The sequence below is a fragment of the Diadema antillarum genome, unplaced genomic scaffold, assembly GCF_040938485.1.
Source record: "Diadema antillarum isolate AM-2024a unplaced genomic scaffold, OU_Dant_1.0 scf00000126, whole genome shotgun sequence".
NCBI lineage: Eukaryota > Metazoa > Echinodermata > Echinoidea > Diadematoida > Diadematidae > Diadema > Diadema antillarum.
In genome coordinates this window covers 163,054-189,073 of record NW_027271015.1, presented here as the reverse complement: position 1 = coordinate 189,073, position 26,020 = coordinate 163,054, and the positions used below count along the sequence as shown (strand labels likewise).

Here is a 26,020-nt window from a genome sequence, read left to right as displayed (position 1 = left end):
TCAAGAGTGAACATTTTCACTCTATCTTTTTTAGAGAGTACGGTATAAGATTGTACTTAATTTTGTCGTGCTTGCTATTATTACAGTATATTTCTTTTTGTTTTTGATTTTGCTTCTAGCGTTTTGTTCACTCCCCTCTTGCTATGTTTATTTCCTTTTAATTTCTTCTGTGAGGATAGCTTCAAATATTTCTACGTCAGCTTATGTTGAAGAATTGACGACAGGTAATACACGTTTCCCCACGAAATTTGTTTGTAATCGGCCTACTAGTATAACGGATTTGAATTGAGCACACATATTATAGCGCAGATTTAATACATCAATAACAGTATCATACTAAACACTGTACATTACAAGAATATGGCCCTGTAATGTTCACGTAACACATAGAATTATACATACGCCAGCCCGGTCCACCTTATCTCCAATACAGATCACTTCTAACACATTTTTATAACACATCTTCTCAGCACATGGTGAATGGTATACTTATAATGCACTATCAGTTGTAAGTTAGCATGTAACCTTCTTGCAGTGGAAACCATGGTGCAAATGAAACGTTGTCTGCATACAAAGGGTAAAGGTGGGAATAACGTGTTCTTGCGGGGGTGGGATAAGATAGGCAACCCTCCCGTCGTTCGCATGGAATCTTCATCCCCCATAGATTTTTGCACAGTATGACTGTCACATTGCGTTTTCACGTAATATATTACCATTTGTTACATTACCATTCCTTACATTACCATTCCATTCTTATGTTTGCAACGTTATTTTTTCTAATATGCATACATCATAATGGGTGGATGGGAATAGTAAAAGTCTCCAGCTGTCCCAACTGGGGTGCCGTTTTGTTTTGTTCTTTTTGTTATTGTGTCTGTTTGTTTATTTGTTCACTTATCTTAAAGATTGTCCTTGACCTTGAATCCTTCCTGCGCTGAATTTCGCACTTCATTATATGCAATTCATAACGTTATGTCATGGTCAACGGAGTGAGCTGAAATTTGTCCCTGCCATTATCATTTCGCCAACAATTTCGCGCACTAATCAATATGCACACTATGTACATCATAAGATCATTACTTACTTACATGACTTAACAAGCTCTTTTATAAGTTATAGCAGTGATTGATTTACCCATGCAGCACTAACAAGCTGCAGTTTTCAATCAAACAAAAGCCTTGGCCTGGAGAAGAAAACAGTTATACCAGAAAAAAAAAATCACCACATCAACAACATAACTTACGTGGAGAATCTTGCCATGAGTCATTCATGTCTTTCTCCTGTTTTGGTTGATGAGAGGATTATTTTTTTTCTACTCTCATGAAACAAATTGGCTGTCCCAATTATGCAAAATGACTTCTATATCATGATACTAACATCCGGGGTAAATCCTGAATACAAACCATAGTAATATTGTCTTCGACTTTGATTCTTGAGGCAAATAAAAAAAAAAAGAAGAAAAGAATCTAACATACACTAATACTTATCCCATTGCTTAATTAATGGTTAAGTGTACTTTCCACATTCTATTTTGTTGTTATAAGTAACTGCTTGTCAACGTAATGATTATCCCATCAATCAATTAAACAATTGGAATAGCAAGAATATCAATCATGACTCGTCGTGCTTAAACAGTTATTGCGTCGTCTCACACTGCCCTATAGGAATAGGATGTGACATTGTCGAATACAATGAAGCGTCGCATCGAATCGAAAACAAGGAAGGTTTGAGAGGCAGCATTGTCATTCAAATAGTAGGGACTTACGAATACAATCCGACAAGACGTTGGTTTGCATATAGAAATCTGTACAAATGGAGAATATACAGTGCTTTTGATTATGGTCCATTTCTGCGAATACACATTGATTAACAAACCATTGATGAAATAATGGAAGTCATTTCTAAGTATACAGGAGTCATGTTTTACACGTGTCGAGAAGTCCACATTTTGACCATTTTTGCCCATTTCTATCGTACATTCTCTTGTAAGAAAGAGCTTATTAAAACAGCAGCAGTTTCAATAATGCTCGGTAAATATACTTCTCTGTAATATGCTGCATCTAATCCATGAATATAAATCCTAATTAACACAATACAATGTCTTAATCTCGTCTTTAATCCTCTCGCAATCCCATCGTAAAAGTCGCCATTATTATCAGAGAATCTTACACGTGTTTCAATCTTTACTGCAATCGTGTATCGAATATACTAAGATAAAAGGAACATCGAAACCGTAAAACCTACTTGTATCATCCCGCCCGAAGAAGAATACTCTCTTGAATATCTGCTTGAGTCATTGTTAAAGTCATTAAATGATTTTCTTTAATGTTTCATTTTTTTTAGAAACAACATCCATACTAAGAGCTCCAGGCGGATCTATTCACATAGGTAAGATAAATAGTCATCGATTGTTTGTTCCTTGTTTGTCTGTATGTTCGTTTATTTGTTTGTTTGCATGTTTGTTGAGCAAGAGAGAGGCTGGGGGAGGGGAAGGTTGGGAAAGAGAATGATAACTGGTATACATGAGTCAAATGAATAATACACTTACACATTGTATTATGCATAACAAGACTAAATGAACACTAAACATATAATTACAATGTGACAGGCTTCTGCTACAGCTCTAACTAATGCGTTATTGCGCGGCCATGTGCTCAATTACTCTGGCATGATAATACAAAATTCCAATAGGGAAAAATCACCATTACAATCGCTGTTGTATTTTTGCATTTCGGTCATGTGAACATGAGAATTTAGTTTGTGTTGTTGTTATTATTTTTTTTCATTCCATTATCCAACATCATTTATTTATAATGAATGTTGAACTGAACCACATATTTTGGACAATAGTACAGTAACTATGATTATGTTGGACAATCAGTAGACATGTATTAGTGTTCATAGTATTATTCCTCTAATGTGGCCTACAATCGCACGATGTTGTCAATGATCATTGTTCATTTTCAAATGCACTGCCGGTGCTGTGGAGTCATTGCTCGTTTCATGAGAATAGATGTGAAAACATCCTTCTATCAAGTGTACATGTATCTATGATATCAATACAGCTATTTTTAAACACAGTAGGACAATAGACAATCTCCTCCATACTGATCCTGATGTTTTAATGACGGTAGTTGGCGCTGTTCACAATACTTATTATGTGGCTGTGATACAGTCGCAGAGAATGTAATCATTGTTCTATTAAACAGCAGCTACAACCCGTCATGCTGCATTTCACATAGCAATCTTTCAATAATTCTATACAATGAATAAACTATGTGCATATTCCTGAAATACATAAATATCCGCTGAATTGACACGTCGAAGTGGTCGGTTTCCGATATGATAAAAATAAAATCCATTAGATCAGGCTAGAAGCCACCATGTCGTCAGAGTTCGCGAAACGCAGTCCGCCCTCTATCGGTCTTGGTATTACAGTCTTTTTGGCTTGTCTTGAATATAATATAACGTGTTCATGTGTACTGTTCTTTCAACAGGCATCATTCTGGGGACACTCGCTGGTCTTCTACTCGTGGCCGCTGTCATGACCCTGGTTTTCTTTCATTGCAGAAAGAGGTGACTTGATTTTCCACTTTTCCCATCATGAAGACTTTTTGCCCTCATTCAGTGTCTCTTAAAGTCTGATATCTCATGTTTCAATATTTTCATCATTCTTGTCTCATGTCTCATGTCTCATACTCGTGTCTCACGTCTCATGTCTCGTGTCTAATGTCTCATACTTTCTATCTCATTTCTCATACTTCGTTTCTCGTCGTGTCTCGTCTCGTAAGAATTTCCTGTGCCACTCTGTCTCATTTCTAGCTCGTATCTCAAGTCTTTTGTCTCACAACTCACAGCTCAGCCTCCCAATCTCATTTCACATACCTCGAGTCTCGTGTCTCAAGCCTTGCCATGCTCCCTTCTCATGTCTCAGAACTCATGATTCTTGTCTCATTTTCACACCCCGTTTCTCGTATCTTGCGTCTCACGACCCATACTTCCTACCTCAGTTCTAGTGCGTGTCTCATGTTTCATAACTCAGGTCTCATCATGTCTCACGTCTCATGTCTCATGTCTCATGTCTCATGTCTCACGACTCATCTCTAATCTCATTTCTCACACCGTGTGTTCCGTGTCTCACATTTCATGTCTCACGTCTCAGGACTTATGCCTCCTATTTTGTTGCTCATACCTTGAGTCTCGTGTCTCATGCCTCGCCATGCTCACGTCTCAGGTCTCACGTCTCAGGACTCATGCTCCTTATCTCATTTTCATATATCGAGTCTCGTAACCTTTGTCTCACGACCCGTGTTTCCTGTCTCATTTCTAGTCCTTGCTCATGTCTTGTAACTCAAGTCTCATCATATCTCACGTCTCGTGTCTCATATCTCACGACTCATGTCTTGTAACTCAAATCTCATCATATCTCACGTCTCGTGTCTCATATCTCACGTCTCGTGTCTCACTCATGTCTCACGATTCATGTCTTGTATACTCAAGTCTCATCATATCTCACGGCTCGTGTCTCATGTCTCACGACTCACGTCTTGTAACTCAGGTCTCATCATACCTCACGTCTCGTGTCTCATGTCTCACGATTCATGTCTTGTAAACTCAAGTCTCATCATATCTCACGGCTCGTCTCTCATATCTCGTAACCCTTAAGTCTCATGTATCACGACTCATACTTCCAATTTAATTCCTAGTCCGTGTCTCATGTCTCATAACTCAAGTCTCATCATGTCTCACCTCCATCTTCTTTCTCATGCCTCTTATTTATGTCTCAGCTCTCTCGTCTCATGTTCCCTGTCTCATTTCTAGTTTGTGCTTTTCTCAGGACTCATGCCTCCCATCTCATTTTTCATACTTCGTGTCTCTTATCTTATATCTCAGTCTCATGCCTCACGACTCTTCTGCCTCCTGCTTCATTTCTAGCTCGTGTCCAGTGTCTTGCATCTCATGTTTATAGTTCCATACTTCATATCCCACTTCTTATATCTCGCGTCTCGTATCTCATGCCTTTCATCTCGTCTCTCCTCAGTCTCTGTCTCATCTCTCACGACTCGTCATTCCTATCTCAAACCTCGTTTCTAAAAAATCCATGTTTGATGTCCCATGCGTCCTGTCTCATTTCTAGCTCGTGTCTCGGCCCATATTTCAATTATCTCAAGTCTTATGTTTAATGTCTCATGTTCTGTGTCTTATATCTTACTCCCAATGTTTCATGTTTCATGTTCCATCATGTTACCATTCTTGAAGTCTCATGCGTCAATATATGACACCTCCATTCATAAAGACAAATATGAATAGAAAAAAGAACATTTTAACGTAAGTACAATATTGAAGGGTATCGTCACGAAAGGATTTTTTTTTTTTTTTTACTATGATACGACAGATACAAAGCTTATGAATGATTTTCATTACAACACAACATACGGACATATGTATATAGGTAAAACGCACAAATAGACGAAAGTCGTGCGCGGAATTTTTATAGGGCCTACTCAATAAGATCCGTAAAGGTCATTTGTTATTTTTCTATCTATATTTCATTAACACTTATCTTCATAAACCTCATTAAAAAAGTAAATAAATGCTTACCACAGCAGTATGAATTTTAATTCGCGGGAAGTAAGTTATGCAACATTGAGTTGTTTCCTTATGTTGTCATAATGTATCATTAATTTAATATTCCAATATCCCTTCTTGTTAAATCGCTTCTTGAAGCAGTCATGCTATCAGAAACTTTTACATGCTCATACCGGTAAACCACATACTTTGATTTTCATTCGAAATGATTCCACCCCCAGGCCTGTAAAGTATGGAGATCGGAAGCCAATGCACTTTCGCACGTCCTGGAGTCCCATGCACCTCGAGAAAGAACAACTTGAAGCCGAGCCGCACACCTACGAGTCGGCGAGCCAGGGCAGGGTCAGTTTTCACTCCTCACCAATCCGTCGGGCTTCTACCCCCGGCGGTCTCTCCGAGCACCTCTACGCCGACTACGACGAGTTCCACGACGTCGATGTCAACGTTGACGGCGACGACGCCATCCTCCTGAACTCGCCTTCGCAAAAGGTGCCGAACGGTCGGCTGGTGATGGAGGACGAGAACAGGAACTCCTCCATTATGGTCGTCAACGAGCTCTACAATCCGTCCTCGCCGGCGTTTGAGTCGATCATACACGACGACGGATTCATCTACGAAGTGGGAGGGGACTTTACAGCGTCCAACGCAGCAGAGAACTATCTGTACGACGAGCCGTCACTAGAAGGAACGAGCAGCTCCGGCGAGCACATCTACGAGCCGGAGCCGAACATGGAAGTCACACTCCACGTCGATGGCGATCCTCTTTACAGTACGGCGGACTACGCCGAGGTTGACGCACGTGACAGTGGCGTAGGTACGATGACGATGGACACAGATTTGGACGACAGGGAGGGGAGTTTAACGATGGTAGAAAACGAGCTCTACGTACCTGCCGACAGTCGAGGCGACAATGATTGCCAGGAACCAAATGATATCATGGTCGACAATGTTCTCTACCAACCTCACGATTCTACAGTAAAACCAGACAGAATCCTCAAGGCACTTTAGTGTATCTAGTGCGCAAATGCTGCTGCCTCAAAAGAAAACTGTGACAAACGTTCTTCCTCCAGAATTCAACTACGGTTTTACTATATACCTCTTTGTGTCTGCAAAAAATTCGTTAGGACGCCATGCACATCGTCAATGCTAGTGTTATTTTTTTCTCCTGTTTCTTACTTGTTTAGATAATATTTTTAAAAGTCATTGTGTCTATCAGTGGTCTACTAAGAGTGTAAGGAATGACAATGCCTGTGAACATTTTCAGTTTCCGTCCAGAATTTGCGAAGATCGCTCGACACTTACCTTAAGTCATTTTCTGAATCATCAAAGTTAGTGATTAAAACGGATGGATGATGAATATTTTCGATTGTGCATGGCGACGGAATATTTTTCATTGTTTATTTCAAAACAATTTTAATGACTTGATTGCCCGGACTTTTTATCTACAAGTTTTGGAAGTGAGAGCTCTTAATTCTATCAAAATGCTCAAAATACATCAAAAAGTTTACACAGTTACATGTGAGCTGGATTATATATTCTGAAATACTCACACTTGCTGAACATGTGCGTACTTGACAATACAACTTCGAATGTCATCGACTGCACACCAAGTCCTTTGTGAACTTCGTTATAATAGCAACCATCCCCCTACTTTTCAGGAGTGCCCAACCTGGAGTATTTATATCTTAGAGGGAAAAGGGAGTAGACTTTTTAACAATGTATGAAATTACGCTCTTCACTTGGTTATAATAATTTCAACAATAGACGACTCGGAGGCACTCTGGACCATTAAAGAAAATCAAAAGCAATTTTTGGAAAGGAGTACTTGCATATCTTTTATCTATTAAATCTTGATAGTCTGACCGAAAATCGAAACACGCTATATTGGCAGATGCTTTCTCCGAAGGAGAAATAGACAAGCAAAAATTAGGAGGGTGTTTTATGTTGTTTGTTTGTTTGTTTGTTGTTGTTTTATTGCGGTGTTTAAGTTCGGTTCAATACGATGCAGTGCTTGTTGAATATTCAATGACATCACTTGCATTGTTACTTTTCTCTGCTGCGTTTTCGTAGCAAGTTTGTCTTCAGAGACTATGTAATCATTACGGGGCTGTCTCTTAGGGGTGTCATTTTCGTTTTCAATTCATCAGAGTTATGAACATTTGTAATCCAATATTTCTCATATGTGATATTTGTGATGGTTGGTAATGTTGCTGTCTCTTCGGCACATGGCATGATAGAGCATGTTGTGCTTGTCAACATGTTTTTCATTATGTTCGCTGCAGCGTCGTCCATTCAAAGAGGTACATGTGTGTGTATGAAGCATTATAGTCGGGCCTTATGTGTTTGCCGGTAGGAGATGAAATTCCATGTATATCAAATATTAATTTGTTTTATAAGAAAATATAATACGCAATATGTATCATTGTATCTTTCATACTAATGCCAAATAAAGCAAATACATTTCGCCATCATGCAATTTAACAGAAATGTAAATGTATTTTAGCAATCTATCCTATAATGGGTAATAACTTTATACATGTCGCTAATATCATATTTGTAAACACACGAAGGCTAAGATGAATCAGAAGTCATATTATATATTTTGTTACAGGAATAGCAATGTGTATATATTTGGTCATTGGACAGCAAGACAACGATCTTGCACAAAACACGCCATGTCAGAAGCAAACATGTCTTTACAAAAAGACTTATTATTTTTAAATACTTGTTATCTTTATTTGTCTACATATTATTGTATATTTTCGATCATGGTAAAAATGTAAATATTATTGTATATCATGTCAAAGTCACCTTGCTGCATTATCCATATTTGAAGATAAATACATTTCTATCAAACTTCAATGCATTATTCAATGCAGTAATTATCAGGTTACTGTTAATCGTGATGAGACTTAACGTGGTGAAAGTAATGAACGGTCATTTTTGTTTATTTGTGAAGAGAGTGATATGACACTGTGTGCGTAAAACGTAGAAATATCAACAGTGCTAATAATGGCAATGATCAATTTAGTTCCAACAATACTATGATGTTTTAATCGCCATGATTGTCATCATTGTCAAGGCTTTCATATCTAAAATCAATTACAAACATTACAATAGTCAAACATAAAATACATGTGAATAAAATGAAGTGATGGTGATGATGATGATGATGATGGCGATGATGTGTATGTTTGATAATACTGATATCAGAAGATAAATTTATCGGAAGCTTCTTCCTTAGTATGGGTCTCCTCTCTTAATATGAGTCTTCTCTCTCTCAGAGAGAAGAGAAGAAACTGTCGTCTTCTAAGATGTACTAAAATTGCTGCTCTTTCGGAGAGAAGAAAAAAACAACTATCGTTTATAAAGAGATTAGTCGAAAACGAAAGCCCATTTTGAATAAGAGTAGTGAACTCGGTGAAAAATAACAAAAATTGAAGGACCATTTAGATGCTAGGCTATAAAATGAAATTGACATGATATCCCAGGACTATCTGAAGAGAAAGAGAAAAAAAAAAAACCAAAAGCCAATAAATGAATGGTGCTATTTAAATAATAATATCATTAAAGGAGTAGTGGCCTGAAATGACACTGCAGTCGTTATTTTTTTATTAAAAGATAAGAATGCTGAATATATCAGAACCCTGATGCTTTCTGTTGTTAGATCATGAAACGAGTATGACTTGTCCAACTTTATTCAGCTTGAGAAATATAATGCGCTAATGCAATTTCTCTGAAAGCGACCAATCTGCCTATGTCGGTACTGCTCTCTTTATTGCAAACTTCAAGTCATGATGCACAAGCCTCGATGTTTGATAGACGGATATTACGACGTTGCTTGTTTATGAGGAATCGATATACACTGTATAGTCATAACATTAGAAATTAAAGGACAAGTTCACCTTCATAAACATAAGGATTGAGAGAATGTAGCAATATTAGTAGAACACATCATTGAAAGTTTGAGGAAAATCAGACAATCCGTTCAAAAGTTATGATTTTTTGAAGTTTTTGTGCAGTACCCGCTGGATGAGAAGACTACTGCAGTGTATGAATAACTTAGATGTCACGTGCGTACAACAATATAAGGAAAATATAAAGAGAATTTCACAAAATTCCATCTTTTGAAAAAAGTACACATCCCCTGACTCGTTACCGATACATGTTATGGGTAATATTATTCCCCCTGCCCTTAGAAAGAGGCAAGTCAATTGCTCTTTTATTATGAGAAAAAAGTGAAAATATGTTGAATTTTCTTTTATATTTTCTTTATACTGTTGTACGCATATGACTCACAAGCTGTAGTAGTCTCCTCATCCTGCGGTTCCAACACAAAAATTAAAAAAAATTCATAACTTTTGCATCGATTGTCCAATTTTCCTCAAACTTTCACTGATGTGTTCTACTAATATTGTTGCATTTTCTCAATCCTTATGTTTATGAAGGTGAACTTGTCCTTTAACCTCCTATTTACCCACTTTCAAGAAAGACAAAAAACAAGAGTGAAAAAAAAAATGTCTCTAGGCACCGTTTTATCAAAAGATATAATAGACTGTATTTTTTTTTTACCACACAGGCTGCCATAGACTTATGATAGAAATCAACTATGTAACTCTTCATAAAACAGGGCCCTGGTATTATGGCTAACAAAAGGTCGTATTACTGTAACAGGTTGATCCCAGCTGTGTGACCATCTCACCCGCAGGGGGACATTAAGTGACCTTTGACGTCATCGCCAGTCACCTCGTGATGCTGAGCCCCACGTTATGTGGAATTCTCTGACAGGTTCCACCTTAGGGAGAGAGAGAGGGGAAAGACTTGGAGGAGGAGAGAGAGTAATGTGGTAATTGTAAGAGAAGACAGGAGAGTGTTGTCACCGGAGACAGAGTCACGCCGCACAGTCTGTGGGCCAGAATTTCATTTCATTTCATTTCATTTATTAGGTTTCAACACAAATCATACAGTGTTGTGTTTACAACATCCATCAATGACAATGTAAAGTGACATAAAAATTATAAGTTATAAGTTCAGTATATACACAAAGCATTAACATAGCATAAAATCAATTGAAATTATTCTAAAGGGTACATTCATAACGGATAAATAAAATTGCGTGTGGAGGGAACCTACATAGAAGCAAATGCTTGTAGGAGTAGGTTCTCCGAAAGAAAATCAACACAGGCTGTTACACTCACACACACACTCTGCACGCACGCACGCACGCACGCAAAGTGCTCCAAAATGATATTCCATACTACCTTTTGCTAGAAATAAAGCATTCTGTGGTAAAAAAAAAAGGGGGGGGGGGGGAAGAAGCGCCTGGACATAATGTAAAACGCATATGAGTTCATTATGGTGTTTTTTTTCAATTGGACACTTAAAACATTCGAATTATACACAATACAATTTGCAATCTTTGTAACATTTGACTTATTTTTACCTCAAAGGTTGACGTGAAAGAAACTTGGTTTACACGATAAAATGTATGTCCGCAATCAGTAATTACATCCGTAATACACTGCCAATGTATAAGATAGTGAAGATCGATGATCCCCTCCCCTTTTTCATTCATTTTCTTGCCAGATTTGAAAAAAAAAACAAACAAAACAAACAAAAAACAAACAAACAAACAAACACAAACGAAAGTACGGGTAGCACGGGAAAATAGAACCACACTTTTCCAGTATCTTATTCTAAGTTTCTTCGAGCAACAATCCTGGAAAGTGAACAAAATCAAACAAATTTTGTGTTCATTTATAACACAATCCCCCCCCCCACACACACACACGCACACACGCACAGACACACACACACCCAAGTACGCACACACACAAGAATAATCAGCCTATTTTTTACGATAATTACCCTATTAGAATACTTGTATCATGACCATTTTGACTATTTAACAACAGAATTGATGTACAATATTTTGAATAGTAATCATGAAGCTGTTCACTGTCCTGTGAATTTCTCTCATTTTCGGACTTTATAGTTTGAGCTCTTTCGACTATTTCATCAACAGGTATACGAAATACTTCATTGAGTCAGATTTCAGCTTTTTAAACAAAAATGACACATGCCTTGCAGTGTGCAGTGTTCAGTTTAAAGGGACTGTACAGTACTGGTTGAGGTGGGGATTCATGTTTTGAACATTCCTAAGTGAGATAATGAGAAACCTCTTATGAAATATGAAAGAGCATGTAATTTCAAGAAGGATTCAACGTTTATTTGATGAAAATTGGTTTTCAAATGGCTGGGATATAAAAAAAAAAGAAGTGATAATAATAAAAGGCGACAGGCCACTCCTTTTATTAGGATCTCTTTGTTTCACCTTGTTTTTGGATATCTCAGCCTTTTCCAAGCCGATTTTCATCAAAAGCTTTTGATACCCCTTAGAATTGCATGCTCTTGACATCTCATAGAGTGGTTTCTGAATATCTCGCAAAATATTAATATCTCAAATCCTCACCTCAACCAGAACTGTACACACCCTTTAAAACAACATTAACAACAACAACAACAACAAATCAAAACAAAGCAAGGTACACCTGTAAGCCTATGTGCAATAATAAGAAAACCATTACATGCAGCTTACGAGTGATAGACTTTCATGACAGCATTTGATTGGTAAAACAACAACAACAACAACAACAACAACAAAACAAAAAGACATTGGAAAAGGTCTGATGGAGTTCAGTGCTAATGCCCCTTTTGATTAGGGTATATGACATTAACTTTTTGGAACTCATCAGAGCAAAAAAAGCTAATTAAGGGATATACGGAAAGGACATTCCTTCGACGTCTCCCCGCCCACAGAGTGCGTTGCAGACTCATTCCTAGCAACGTCACATAAAACTGCGCAGATACGCCTCCAGAGGAAAGGCTATTTCGGGTTCAGGAATTACGGTCCGTCTTTACTAAAGGAATCATGAAACTATGGTCATTAGTCACGAAGGACAACGAGAAATTATGAGGAATTACACAAGAGCTGCATCCACATATTATAGCAGCGTGGTCAGGCATAATAATGCAATTTAGTTTATTACATCTGCGAGACGTGACGGAAATTGTGTATTGCGCGTGGTTTTCAGCAGAAGTAATTTTACTGCTCAGCCAAAGGCAGCAGCTGCTCTCACTGGCTCGGAGCTGCTGTACAGTTCCACTTGAAATTCTTTCATCCTTCTCTTCTGAGTCTTCTCTCCTTCCATCTCTCCCTCTCTCTCTTTCTCTTTCCGTCTTTCTTTTTTTTCTCTCTCTGTCTGTTACATCTCAGAAGCATGAGTTTAGTCAACTCTAACCTTGCAGTCTCCTCTTTATAATTAACCCTTTCATTGTTATCCCATTTGTCACTATGCAAAAAAAAAAAAACAAAAAAAAAAACAAAAACAAAAAACAAACGCCCGAAGCCACCCGTCCGTTTTTGTTTTATATGCACGTAGTTTTAAGGCCTCGATCGGCACGCAGAGCACGGTATAACGGCAACCATGGCAACGGTCCGATTTGTTGCTATGGTGCGTAAAAAGGAGCCATGTCTGGTTCTGTTAAAAAATTAAAAAAAAAAACAAAAATCAACAGTTCGGTACAAAATAACCCACAATTTCATTCTTATGTCAAAATCAACAGCAACAAAATTACTATTTGTAATGATATTGAAGATATATTTTGTAACAAAATTATTAGCGGGGAAATAATATTGTATCAGAACTAGACATGGTTCCTTTTGGCGCACCATATAAAATAACCGGACCCTTGCCGTTACCTCGGTAGGACCTTATTTCGGTACCTTGCTCGGTGTGCCGAGGCCTTTATGCTTTACGATTTGTTGTTGTTGTTGATGTTTTTTTTTATTCATTAGTTATGTAATTTGAAAGATGTAAAGGTCAACAAAAGTATGTCAGACTCCTCTGACACACCATTCTCTCGTAAAATCAGACTTTCAAACAATAACTTAAGTAATAGACAAAAGATGCAGTAAGGTATTTTACATCATTTAGAAAGTTGTCGAAATCAGAGCAATATTGCCGTACCTTGCAGTGAACCAAAGGCCATTATGTACAGAATCTTCAGTTGCTAAAGTGTTACAATCTATCCAAGTTTTATAACCATCCTCCGAGATGAATCCCCTCATGTGAACGGGATGATCATAAGGTTACTATACAGAAATAAATTAGTTCAAGTTCAAGTTCAAGTTGATTTATGTCATTTCCAACAAAATAATTATGAATACAATGAAATGTTCGCATATACATAAAAATGTCACGAAATCAGTACAACAATGTAATAAAGATAATAACATGTAATAAAGACACAGACAAATTATTAACAGAGATACAAATAAATGTTATATCAAAATGGTAAAGTCAGAAACAAAATTGTTGGAAATGGAGGGGACTGCTAAAAAGCAGACCTTGTAGTATACAGTCCCCTCATAAGAAAACAAAATCGAATTGCACAAAAAAGGGACAATTTGCCTAAGCGATAGAAAGAAAGACAGAGTAGTACACACATACATGCACACACAAGGACGCACATTAACAATCACGAGGCAGCTCTCTTGTAAGGGAAGAAAAGATATAGATAGAACGATTAGTGAGAAAGGTATGGCTATGAAGAGTCCGAGGTGGACAAGAAACGGGGAAGGAGAATGAAATGGTGGGTCATAACAAGGGCACTAGAGGCACAGAAGCAACAGCAATTTTAAAAATTGTTGCTGCTATGGCGTTCCCCCTTTCCCCTTTTCTGAGCAAATCCTAGACACTTACTTTATACTAAATTAATGTTATTAAAGATTGATAAAAGACGTGACATTTGTAACACTAGAACCACTACATATCAAATATTGACGAATAAACGAGAAGTTTGTTACAATAAATTGACCAATTTCGAATAAGAAACATGTGCTAAGTTATTTTATTCTCAATTACCCTTCTTTTGTAGATCAGTCTTCTTTTCTTTCTCTTCTTCTACCTCCTCCTTCTTCTTCTGCTCCGTTTTCTTCCCCTTGTTCTTCTCCATCATCGTCTTTTCATCTTTACTTTTTTTTTCTACCTCGTCTGCTCTTGTTCTTCTGTTTTTCTTCATCATCTTCTTCTTCTTTTTCTACTGATTATTAATTGCTTTCTTCTCCTTCTTTGGTACTACTTAATGAATCACAGTAATTTCGAGCGGCATACATGGAAAACAGGTACCGGTGACTTTGCTTGTCATTGTTTTTATTGTTCTCTTAATAAAGTTGTCATTTTTTCTCTTTCTCTTTTTAATGCTAAGGCAGTCCAGCGTCGCGATTCCCACTGCTTAAAACTAATTTTTACAAGTAAATTACATTCATTTCTGGTTAGTTTTCCCTTTGTTTGAGTTTAATTTATTACCTTGGCACATTGAACGTATTTTACCCCTTTTTGAGTTACCTTTTTCATACATTACACATGGGGGATTTCTGTAGGATCATATGGCAGTAACTGACACTATAACCTAACTCCAGCCGAGTTTTACCTGCCCACGTTCCTTTCGCGGAAACACGCCATCACTCGTCATAAAGTGTCAATGGCATGATGCAACACCCAGAGGTGCTAAGGAAGTCCGCTGAAAAAGAAATTCAGTGGAGAGAGAAAGAAGGGTGTGGGGGGGGGGGGGGGTAGGCCTAAGCAAAAGAGAAGGCAAGAAAGAGAGAAAGATTGTGTGTGTATTTGTGTTATGTGAGTGTAATGTCCTGTGTGTGTTTGTGTGTGTGCGTGTTTGGGTTGAACCTGATATTGAATGGAATTCAAATAAAGAATATCATAAAATCATATCGTCTGTCTATGTCTGTGTCTATAATACTATTGTGTGTGACACTGACAGGACTTTGTCTCACAAGACAGCATCACCACCGCGTGAGTCACTGCTCGTAGAAAGGTAATCTCCTACTTTGAGCCACATGGAACCCGAGGCGACCGAGAAAGCAGCCAAAAATAGGCCTTTCTCCGGCCCCTTGGAGGATTTCTTAGACTAGCACCAGATGACGAGGTAACGGCGTAACACTTTTCAAGCTTTGTGAATTCGTGTCAGCTTTATGCTCCGACGTTGCTAGACGACGATTACTACCCGGTAATACAATTTTAACTTCATATTAATTTTTCATAGGCCTGGGCTATCCTTGCTGTGTAAAAGATTCCAATTTTGAATCCCCGAAATTGACTGATTTGTAAGGAAGTAGTATGTCTCAACATGTCGATAGACCGCGCAGTGCGTACTAGTAATTTCGCTGGAGAATGTTTTTGTATGCCCATGGCTACTTCTAGCGTAGGGCCTACATTCACTGAATTGCCTTCGTTATGTAAGACCAATGTTGACATTTTTATTTCCACTAACGGATTATGAAAAATGTGTCCAGTTTACCCGCTTGTTGTGTCGTGAAAAAAAAAAAATCGAAAAAAAATCGAAAAAAATTGTTTAACCTCGTATCTAAACGGACACGCTTATTGGAATCGACAAGTTTGTGAGAACATTGATCAATAATTCTTCCATTGTGCTAGCCACATAATTACAATTCTTTTGTATTGTCAACTCATACTGGAAAGCAAAACAAGCCTTGAACTGAAATGAATTTAATCAAAGCAGAATGAAGGGTTTTAATTGTTCTCGTGACAACGTTAGTGTCCCGTTTCCTCCCACGAAGAAAACGAAACAAAATAACAAGCACCGCGAAAAAAGCGCAAACACACACACACACACACACACCCACACACACACACACACCCACACACACAAACACACACACATAAACCCGAAATCTTTTTTTGCCATAAGCCTTCCGTAGCATCCGCAGTCCCTGAAAATTGTATAATGCCTTTAATCTTTCAAAGATTTCATCTTTAGAAAGGCATGTTTTTGCGCATTATGTTCATATTCCTGTCTTGAGTATTTCGTGCCATTTAAGACACTATTGAGTCAAGGACAAAGACACGTCGCTTGTCTTTCTCAGAATAGATAGTTTTGTAGAAATCGGACTGGCAGGTGTCATGATCTCGTAAGATTCATTCGCATTTCCTCCAAGGCTCTTCGCGAGAGCAGGATCTGTCTCCTCGATAATGACTGGCGCGTCACAGTGTGCAACATGCCGCTGCCTACACTTTGAGTGCTTAAAATGTTAAAGGGAAACTATAATCCAGGTTTAAGTTGACTTGAAGTCCTCGTTATAGTACCATTTGAGGCGAACAAATGAACTTTATAAATTTGATTTAAGTCGGACAATAATAATGAAAAATCACTCATAGTTGCATTTTATATAGGGTTCTCAAGAGCAGTTACATCGGTCAAACTCGAGCATGCAATTCAAATGATGTTGTTAGCATCTTACGGAATATCCATTGGTAACTAAAAGTCATGCATTTTGTGAATTATACTCCCCTTCTTTCAACTGAAAAAAAGAAAATAAATGTACCACGGGATTCTTGCAAGAACGCAGGACACTTTTGGAGGGGGCCGGGATTGAATCACATTTCTGACTTTGAAATTAAAGTTTTGCTTTTCCACTTGAGTAATTTTACTCATTGCAGCACACGTCACCGTGCATTTACTCCTTACTAATTGAAATCTGCATAATGAAACACTTTTGCTGTGCGCGTACAGTATGTGTGTGTGCATTTGTGTTTGTGTATGTTCAATTGGGGGCGCTGTGGCATAGTGGATAAGACTCACGACTCCCGAACGGAGGACCGCGAGATCGAATCCCGCCCAGTGCTTACGTCCTTGGACAAGATGTTTTTACCCACAATGTCCCTCTCGACCCAGGTGAATAAATGGGTACCTGGCAACACTAGGGTAATAATGATAGCAGGGCCCTCTGGCAGTGGCAACACTGAAGAGGCTACCCTGGGTAAATAAGAGCTTATTATTATTATTATTTATTATTATATGTTTATAATCGCACTTATCATTTCTTATAACAAGGTAGCGAACGGTTGGACATACACATGTAATCTGTGTAAGAGATGTATGCATGACGTCATCTCGGTAACCGTTATGCAGGCACAGGGTGACCATTCTTGTTTGTTGTTGTTGTTATTATTTTGTATACGAAACTTAGAGTCCTCGCAAGCTTTCGGACAAGCACGTTTAGTCATTACACATCAGAGAGAAAGTACAAATAAAAAAAAAAACAGATAAGGCTGGCAATCATTACCAAGGGTGTCCTATTTAGCATGACTGTGCTCTCCGTAGTTACCGTCATTGTTTCATCATTTCTATTGCTTTCATCACATTTTTACGAAGCATACGTGTGTCTTGCATAAACATTATAATCATAAAGTCTTACATATTGTATTCTTTTCATGTTGTTTTGCTTATGCGTTGTATGGAAGTCGTGGGGTAATCAAGAAAAGGATTGAAATGAAATTTATATAATTGATTAGTATCATGATTATCATCATCATTCTATAGCATTGTCCGGTCTCTATATTTAAACATATAAGTAGGACCTATAGATGGACACTGTCGTTGCTAAAGAAATAAACAAATCTCGTCTTTGACCAGATGCACTTGACGGGATTTTATCACAGGATCTTTGTCAAAGATCCGGGGGCGTTTCATGAAGCGTTTTGTCGGATATTTTCTTTCTGTCAAATTTGCTTTCAGCCAATCAGATGACAGGATTTCGATAGCTTATAACAGTTTGATAGAAAAAAAAAAAATCCGACGAGTTTTATGCAGTGCTCTCCCTCCCCTCCCCCCCCCCCCCCCCCCCCGCCCCCGGTCTAGCGTTAGGAGAGAAGGATGTCCCCATTGAATCGATCTGAATTTGCTGCCCACAGGGGCATATTCGCAAACCACGAAATCCGCAGGACTGCGAGAAAAGCATTGCTCGTCAGCGAACATGTACATCGAAGCGTACAGTGTACTCTCCTAGGTATTAACGTTCGGCTCCAATCGATATTCTTCGGCTGTGTGTATGTCAGTGATAAAGCTGTACACAATGCCTTTACGGGGATTCCCGAAAACAGCCGAATCGGGTCAGCCTTCACATTGCATGGTATCCTTACGCTCCGGGGTCTTTATTGTAGCCGAGGGCCTCCAGACGTCCACCATTATACCACAACAGACAATCATGGCCACTATTGCGCACAATGTCGTCACAAGTGTTACTCATATTCGCAAGAGAAGGACTCGCCAAAGATGTTGACAAGATTAGATGGAATTGGCTCTGGCTAACCAGGATCACTTTGTTACGCAACTTCACGCAACATTCTCAATCATTGTTATACTAAACAATGATGACACGACCATGATGTACTTCTGATATCAATCCAGCGGGCAGCAAAACGATGGTAACAATGAAATAGAAGAGCGAAAGGTAGTGCCGAATGAGTAATGAACGATAACGAATGAATCAACTGCCAGAATTACGAAGAAATACGGTTGTCCTGCAGCAAAGGGTCAAGCACAAGTTATTTCTCAACAGTCAATCAGTGAGAGTACAATCAATTAGGAGTTAAACTATAGAATGCACGACAACATCGTATTAACTAATTTCCGAAGGGTTCTATTTCCTGGGCTCTCGAAACGATCACTTCCTTTGGACAAGTTGCAGTCATGACAACGCCTCCGCTTTCCTTGAATTCATTTCCGATTAAACTACAAAGAAAAAAGAAACAATAGTGCGTGGACATCGGTAAAAACCTCTCTAACTTCCGCCTGTACGTGGGTGCCTCGGACCTGCCGATCGAAGTCTAACGTTATTGCAGCTACTATCGTCTATCATAATCGTATGTACGAAGAAACAAAAGAATGTCATTAGAAATATCTCTCGTTTGCTGTCTTGTCATAAAGGAGTCCATAATCAACCATGTGATCAAACTGCTTTCTCTCTATCAAACAGCCACGTGACCAAATTGACCTCGCTTCAACAAACAGCCACGTGACCCAATTGCCTTGACTAGTGTACCAACAAGCTGGCAAGCAAAATAATCTAGCACTTCATCTTTAAATCTAAAAGGGAAGGCTAGTAACTGATCAGAGGGAATCAGTGGAAATGCTGCGAGATGATTGTTCCAATCCGTATTGGATTCATTCAAGAGTACATTGTATATCTATTGTTGTGTGAAAATTATTTGCTTCAGAATGGTCTCATATTCAAATAATTTGCAGTTTAATGCCCCGTCACTGACCAGGCATGCTTACCTGGAAACATTAAACTGCACATTACTTGAATATGAGACGATTCTGAAGCAAATAATGTTCACATAACAATAGATATATAATGTACTCTTGAATGAATCCCATAAGGATTGGAACAATCATCTCCGAGCATTTCCACTGATTCCCACTGATCAGTTACTAGCATTCCCCTGAGGATGAAACCTGTACAGAAAAAACAAACAAACATGAGCTCTGATTTGCTTGTTTGTTTGTTTGTTCTTTCGATTGTTGTCGTCTCGTGTTCTGTTTGTTCTACTTCGTTCAGAGCCAGAGTATTTAGGATTTTATATACCTTGTTATCTGTGATACGGAGTTTCCGCGGCACTCTATTAGTCAACCAGGTGACTTCAGCTAGACTTGACAGTAAGGTGAAAGTGGGAGGTCAATGATCTCAAGCGGTAACTCCCACTCAAGGAGAGAGAAAAAACAACAACAACATAGGATAACCTGTAAAGATAACATAAGAAGTTCTTAGTCATGACGCCCATACTAATTCATGGCTATGCTATCAGTCTGGTTATAGATAGAAAGTCAGCTTCCGGGTCGCGAAAAAAAACACACGTGCTCAGACACACGCACCTGCGTACACACACATTCACACACATACTCTGTATACGCATGCACACATAGTAGACACACACGCGCACACACATCCATCATGCATATATAATATACATACACTTATTTGTAAAAGAAAACAATTATTGTCAAATGTTGGGATGAAAAAAACGAATGGTCCCACAATATGTTCGCAAGAGAATGGAAGCATTTGATAAGGAAAGTAGAGGGCCGCATGTTACTATGCTTACGATAAAGAAGTTGACAACTATTACGGAACAGGTTTCTCATTGATTGATGGATATGTATTTGTTAACAAAAAATAACAACAAGAAAGTAATACCACAAAACTAATACTTGGATTTCATCATAATAAGCAGGAGATAAAATCAATTTCGTAGAGCATCATTCTGACCAAGAACAAATGTTTCGAGGTTGACGATGTATTTCTTTCCATGTTTCCAAATCGATCTTTGAACGGATTTTTTTTTTCTTGATTGAATACCAGTAATTCAGTTGAACCTAAATTGAGTTAAATCTGAAGCGAAGTGAACTTCAGTTCGGAGGAGGACCTTTATAAGCATGACTTTTTTTTTTTAAATGAGGAAAGCTCTCCTCCCCTTGAGTAAACCCCTTTCACTCCCCACACGCACTCATCCATGACGTACTTCCCACCGCCTTGAGGTTTCACACTCATTTAGTCCCTCCCTCCCCCACGCCCCCCCCCCAACCACATAAAAGGTTGGGCTGTATAGCTACAACAGCATGGAGTTTCTTTTGTGTTTGTTTTTATTTTATCGTCATTTTTGTTTTCATCATGAGGGGGTAGGTGAGGAGGAAGAGGGGAAGGGTTTTTTTTTTCATATAAAAGATGTGAAATCACAAGGTAAATTGTCATGATATCATGATAAATCAATGTCCGTCGCCCCAGACACAGGCTGCCTGTGTTAAGTGAGATTTTTTTTTTCTTTTTTAGCAGTCTCTTTTTTTAACGATTTTTGTTTGTGTTTGTCACCGTGTCTCGGGAATATCTTTTGCGGTCGCCGGGAGAGGAAGGCCCTTAATTTCTAATGATGGCCCCGACTGTAAGTGCTGCGACACGAGATATAATACGTAAGACGAGGTGGAAATGAATCTACTCACCCCTCACCGACCCAATTTTTCTAGTAGCTTTCATGGTCTTCTACAACCCTTGGGTAAATTGCTCAGCCCAAACATTTTCCCTCTCTCATTCTTCCTCCACCTCTATGTATGTATGTATGTATGTATGTATGTATGTATGTATGTATCTATCTATCTATCTATATATCTTCCCAGCATTACATAGAATGTCCGAGAATTGATTGTGCAAAGGAATGCCTTAGTTTTACAATTCGTTTTCTTCTTCGTAGAATTCTCAGCCAGTCGACCGTCCTTTTGCATTAGCACATGTACCAAATTGGTTACACATGTTTCTTTTGTAAATGGGAGCAAGCATTATGAGACATAGCGGGGCAAACAACAGCAACAACAACAAAATGATAACTGTATCCTCAATCTCCATGCAATTCTTGTCGTATTCAGGACGTACCTTTAGATCAGTGGTGAGGAGGATTCTTACAAATAGAGTAGATCATTCATTCGTTTCTAACGCATTGAATCTTACGCAGAAAATAAGACTTGCTAGCTTACGAATAATAAAACAAAAAGAACAACGACATCGGCAGCTGTTGATTTTTTGATGAGTTGTAATTTTTGAGGGGTTTATGGAGACACCCTTTCATAGGCAAAAAAAAATACAATCAGACATTTATTGAAATGCTGAGCACAAATGACAATAATCTAATCCTCCAATTAGGATGTTGGTCGGGGAGGTGATGGCAAATTAATAAGATATCAGTAACAACAAGTATTTTTTTTCTATTTTCCTCATCCGAGGTACTTTATTTTTCCACATATCTTCGCATATTTACAATCACATTATCTGCAAGTATCCAAAAGGCATTCAACATAATCATTATGACAGGAAAAAAATAATTAAAGGGTACATCAATGGTACCAACCAAAATAATTGCGTATTCTTCTTAATCCAATATCATCGAATCTCGTTTGGTTGCACTTCAAACTGATATGAAATCTTAATTCCGCTTTCAAATCTTCTATTTAATGATGTACATTGAACAAACATTTGTTTCTTTCATTGCGTTCTCTGACATAATTCCTGTAGACAATGAATTGGGCATAATTCAATAAAAGGTTTACTAATTTCATCTTTTTGTTACCTATATCATGTCCGAGAATAATGACTTTTTCATTGATATCTATTACAAGATCGAAAATATTTCGAATTAAAACCGAAACCACTCTCCAATTTATTTTGATTTTTTTTTTTGCATTTCAGCAAAAAATGACAAGTGGTTTCTTTACAATTACATACAGTACACAAATTATCATTCAAAATTTCCCATTTAAACAAATTGTCTTTACTGGGCAGTATTCAATGAAAATGCTTAAAATTGAATTGCTTTATTCTGTAACAACAAGTATGATAATGACAGTCAAAGTATTAATGATGATAGCAATAATTGGAGAGAGAAAAGAAAAAAAAAGAAAACAAAGACACAAAAGGCAGGGAAAAAGAGACGAAATGAGTACAAAAGGAAATACACATATGTATAAAGGTCAATTTAAGGATTTTTCCATTCTGCATTGATGTTATGCTGTTGAAAACACTTTGCAATTATGATCATTACCCTAGTCAGTGGATTCAAACTCTTACATTTATACATCACTCTCCTTTGGAATTTTCCAGCACCGTCGAAATCTCACGGTGCACCCTTGCTCATTCTAATCTTGTTTAGATCGTGCTAGATACAGGAAGTTCTAGGAGAGCTTCTGTGATTCCGGCGTAAATGCGTCGAGTGAAACCGATTTTCATATCGCAGTGTTTGGAATGTGAAGCCATGGTGTCAAAATCGGGTAGTACCGAAATCAAATAGCGCGCGCGATCTTATACTGTTTGAGAAATTAGCATTAGCGGGCCAATCCCGCGACTGAGACTGTAGGAGCTACCAAACGAATGCCTTTTGACGAGCCCCATAAATACGGGGCGTGGTTAAACAAAACTTCGTGATGAACAGATATCACTTTATCTCTTGGTGACACGCCCCTAGTACGAGGTAACTTGAAGTGGCTTGAGGTGCAAAGTAACTGGAAAGACTTGTAAATACGAATGTCAAACATTCTGGTCTTTCTTCAAAGTAAAACAGGAAATCTCTTACACATTTAAGGATATAATCGTGATTACATCTTAAGCCAGAGTTGATACTCAGCAATCTTAATTTCTTACTGAATCAAAGGACTTTTTTTTTTCAGTATGGGCTTGGCCGCCCTGTTATCATTACTACAACTTAGCTAATTTTCTTTCATATGTGGCCCTTTAATTTACATGTCTGTACAGGTGTGTTAGTTAGAGTGGCTAACAAAATGTTTTGTTTTCTTTCGGTAAATATACCAAGCACACACGTGTAATTTTTGTTTTGTTTTGTATTCCAAATTAGTATATGGGGGTAGGGTGATAGGTGTGAAGAAAATTAGAATTTTCTTCGCTTGATTGAATTATGGTTTGTGAGATTAAAGGTTACTGACGATTTTCGTGAAATGTTGTCTTTTCATGTGTGTATTTTGTGCAATAAAGCAGATATTTATGAGTTTGATCATGTTGATGAAGGTGGATTTATGCATTATGGGATTTATGTAGAATTTTGTATAACTGTTGTTTACATCGTATGAATTTTACATGAAATGTTTATCTGCATGTTAAACATAATGTGACTTAGCAGGTCAAGTTAGAAGATATAGCTGCCCTGTCTTGTTTGTGAATAATGTTCTTTATTTGATTTCATTCGATATCAGCATTATATTATAATGCTGATATCGAATGAAATCAAATAAAGAACATCATTAAAAAGTGTGTGTAGGCCTATTTGTATGCACTTGTGTGTGTGTGTGTGTGTGTGTGTGTGTGTGTGCATGACGTGAGCATTAGTTTTGAATTAAGACAAATACCGTCAGAAGATAAAAGTAAGGAACACAATAGTCGATGAAGGAAATTCATGTAGAGTAGTTTCCATCTCGCCCGTTGAATGTTCTGAAAAAAAGAAGAAGAACAAAAAAAAAAGACATTCCCAAGCCTAAACTTGCTTTCTTTCAACCTCATGATAGCTGAAACATGTATTTCCTAGACCCACTTTCCTCCCTTTTGCATCAACGTATTTTTCTACTGACGTCCTTTACCTGAGGGTCCCACACTCTACAAGCTTTGTCTTTATAGTGGGTCCCTCCATTTTTCTGAATTTGCGAATGCTATTTCATTTTCGTCACTCCAATTTTCATCACAATTTGTGATTATTATAAGGTTTCACAATTATTGTATACTCTTTTCAGTTTGTTTTGATTTGCTTATAAAACCTTATTCTCTGTTACCAAAGAAAGTGAAATGATAAATGAAATTAAAGTTGAACTGAATTGAAGTGCATTGAATTGAACAAATTTACTATCTAAAACATCTCGAGCATAATAAAGATTTTGTTAAAAGAATCCACTTTTGTGTTAAAGAAATTGCTAACTAAATTGATGTGTATGGTAATTATACACATATGTTTGATTGTCCTGATGGTATTATTTTTTTCCATTTCACAAAATGTCTGGAGATAAGACTACAGCTGCTATCACGACTTGTGTAAATCACGAGCTTAGACCGCGACTTCCGGTGCAAGTACAGAGTTTGGTCATGCGCAGATGCGCCAATGACAGGCCAGGGTTGGTGGGTTGAGGAGAAACTTTCGCTGAATCGCAGCCACGCATTTTGACTTTTCGCCGCGAGAAGGGAGAGTAAAAAGGGGAAGCGCTGAAGAAACTTAGCTGAAGAAAGAGAAAAAGTGTCGGCGGTGCTGAGCGTCTCTCAGCCAGTCATGAACCAGACGAGGTGGTGGTCATTCGATGTTCCTAACGGTCAGCACGTTGGTATACCGTCAAGCCTTCAGATGAATGCCATGTTTTTGCTATGTTTTGTTTCGTCTGTGGTGCAAGTGTGATATGATATGGATCGGCCTTCATCTGTCTTCTCAATTCGTTTGCAGCATACGATTTCAACCGACCGGACAGTGACCTAGACCACTTTTCCAATTTCCGAGACACTCAGCCAGTACCAGACGTAAGCTTTCTTCTTCCCCCTACCAGGGTAAACTGTTTCCCGGAGATGTGCCTCAGATGATGTGTGGAGCTTTCCTCCTATTCATATAAAAAATATATATATATTTTTTCTTACCCCATTAACTTTTATTTTCTGTTTCTACCCGGACCTATTTCCTGGACTAACCTCTTCCTCAAATGTGGACTTGCCAGCTTCCAAGAGACAACTTCTTGATCCTGTTTGCTCGGGTGCCTCTTTACTGCAAACGTCAGAATGCGTTCTGTTTGAGTCGACGATAGTGAAGAAAAAATGATCTTCACAAACAGATGTACTTCCAAGACAAATCTACCGATCTCTCAAGGAGGTTGTTTTTCTCTTCACTTGATTGTTTGCGTATCATGACGAACCTCAATTTGCTCCAACCGCGTCAAACAAACAATGCATTTTTATTTTCCACCGGATAACGTATAACTGGAAAGTTTGTGAACTTTGCACCTTTTTTTTCCACTGCCCTCGCTGCAT

General features: G+C 38.2%; 1 protein-coding gene across 1 annotated transcript in view; it reads left to right on the top strand.

The window, feature by feature from the left end:
• Window positions 1–6,597, top strand: part of LOC139720310 (uncharacterized) — a 30,679-nt gene extending 24,082 nt beyond the window's left edge. Inside the window, exons 8-9 of the mRNA XM_071631672.1 lie at window positions 3,498–3,576; window positions 5,811–6,597. Of these exons, the coding sequence (XP_071487773.1) occupies window positions 3,498–3,576; window positions 5,811–6,597 (866 nt within the window). The remainder of the gene's footprint in view (window positions 1–3,497; window positions 3,577–5,810) is intronic.
• The last annotated feature ends 19,423 nt before the right edge of the window (window positions 6,598–26,020 follow it).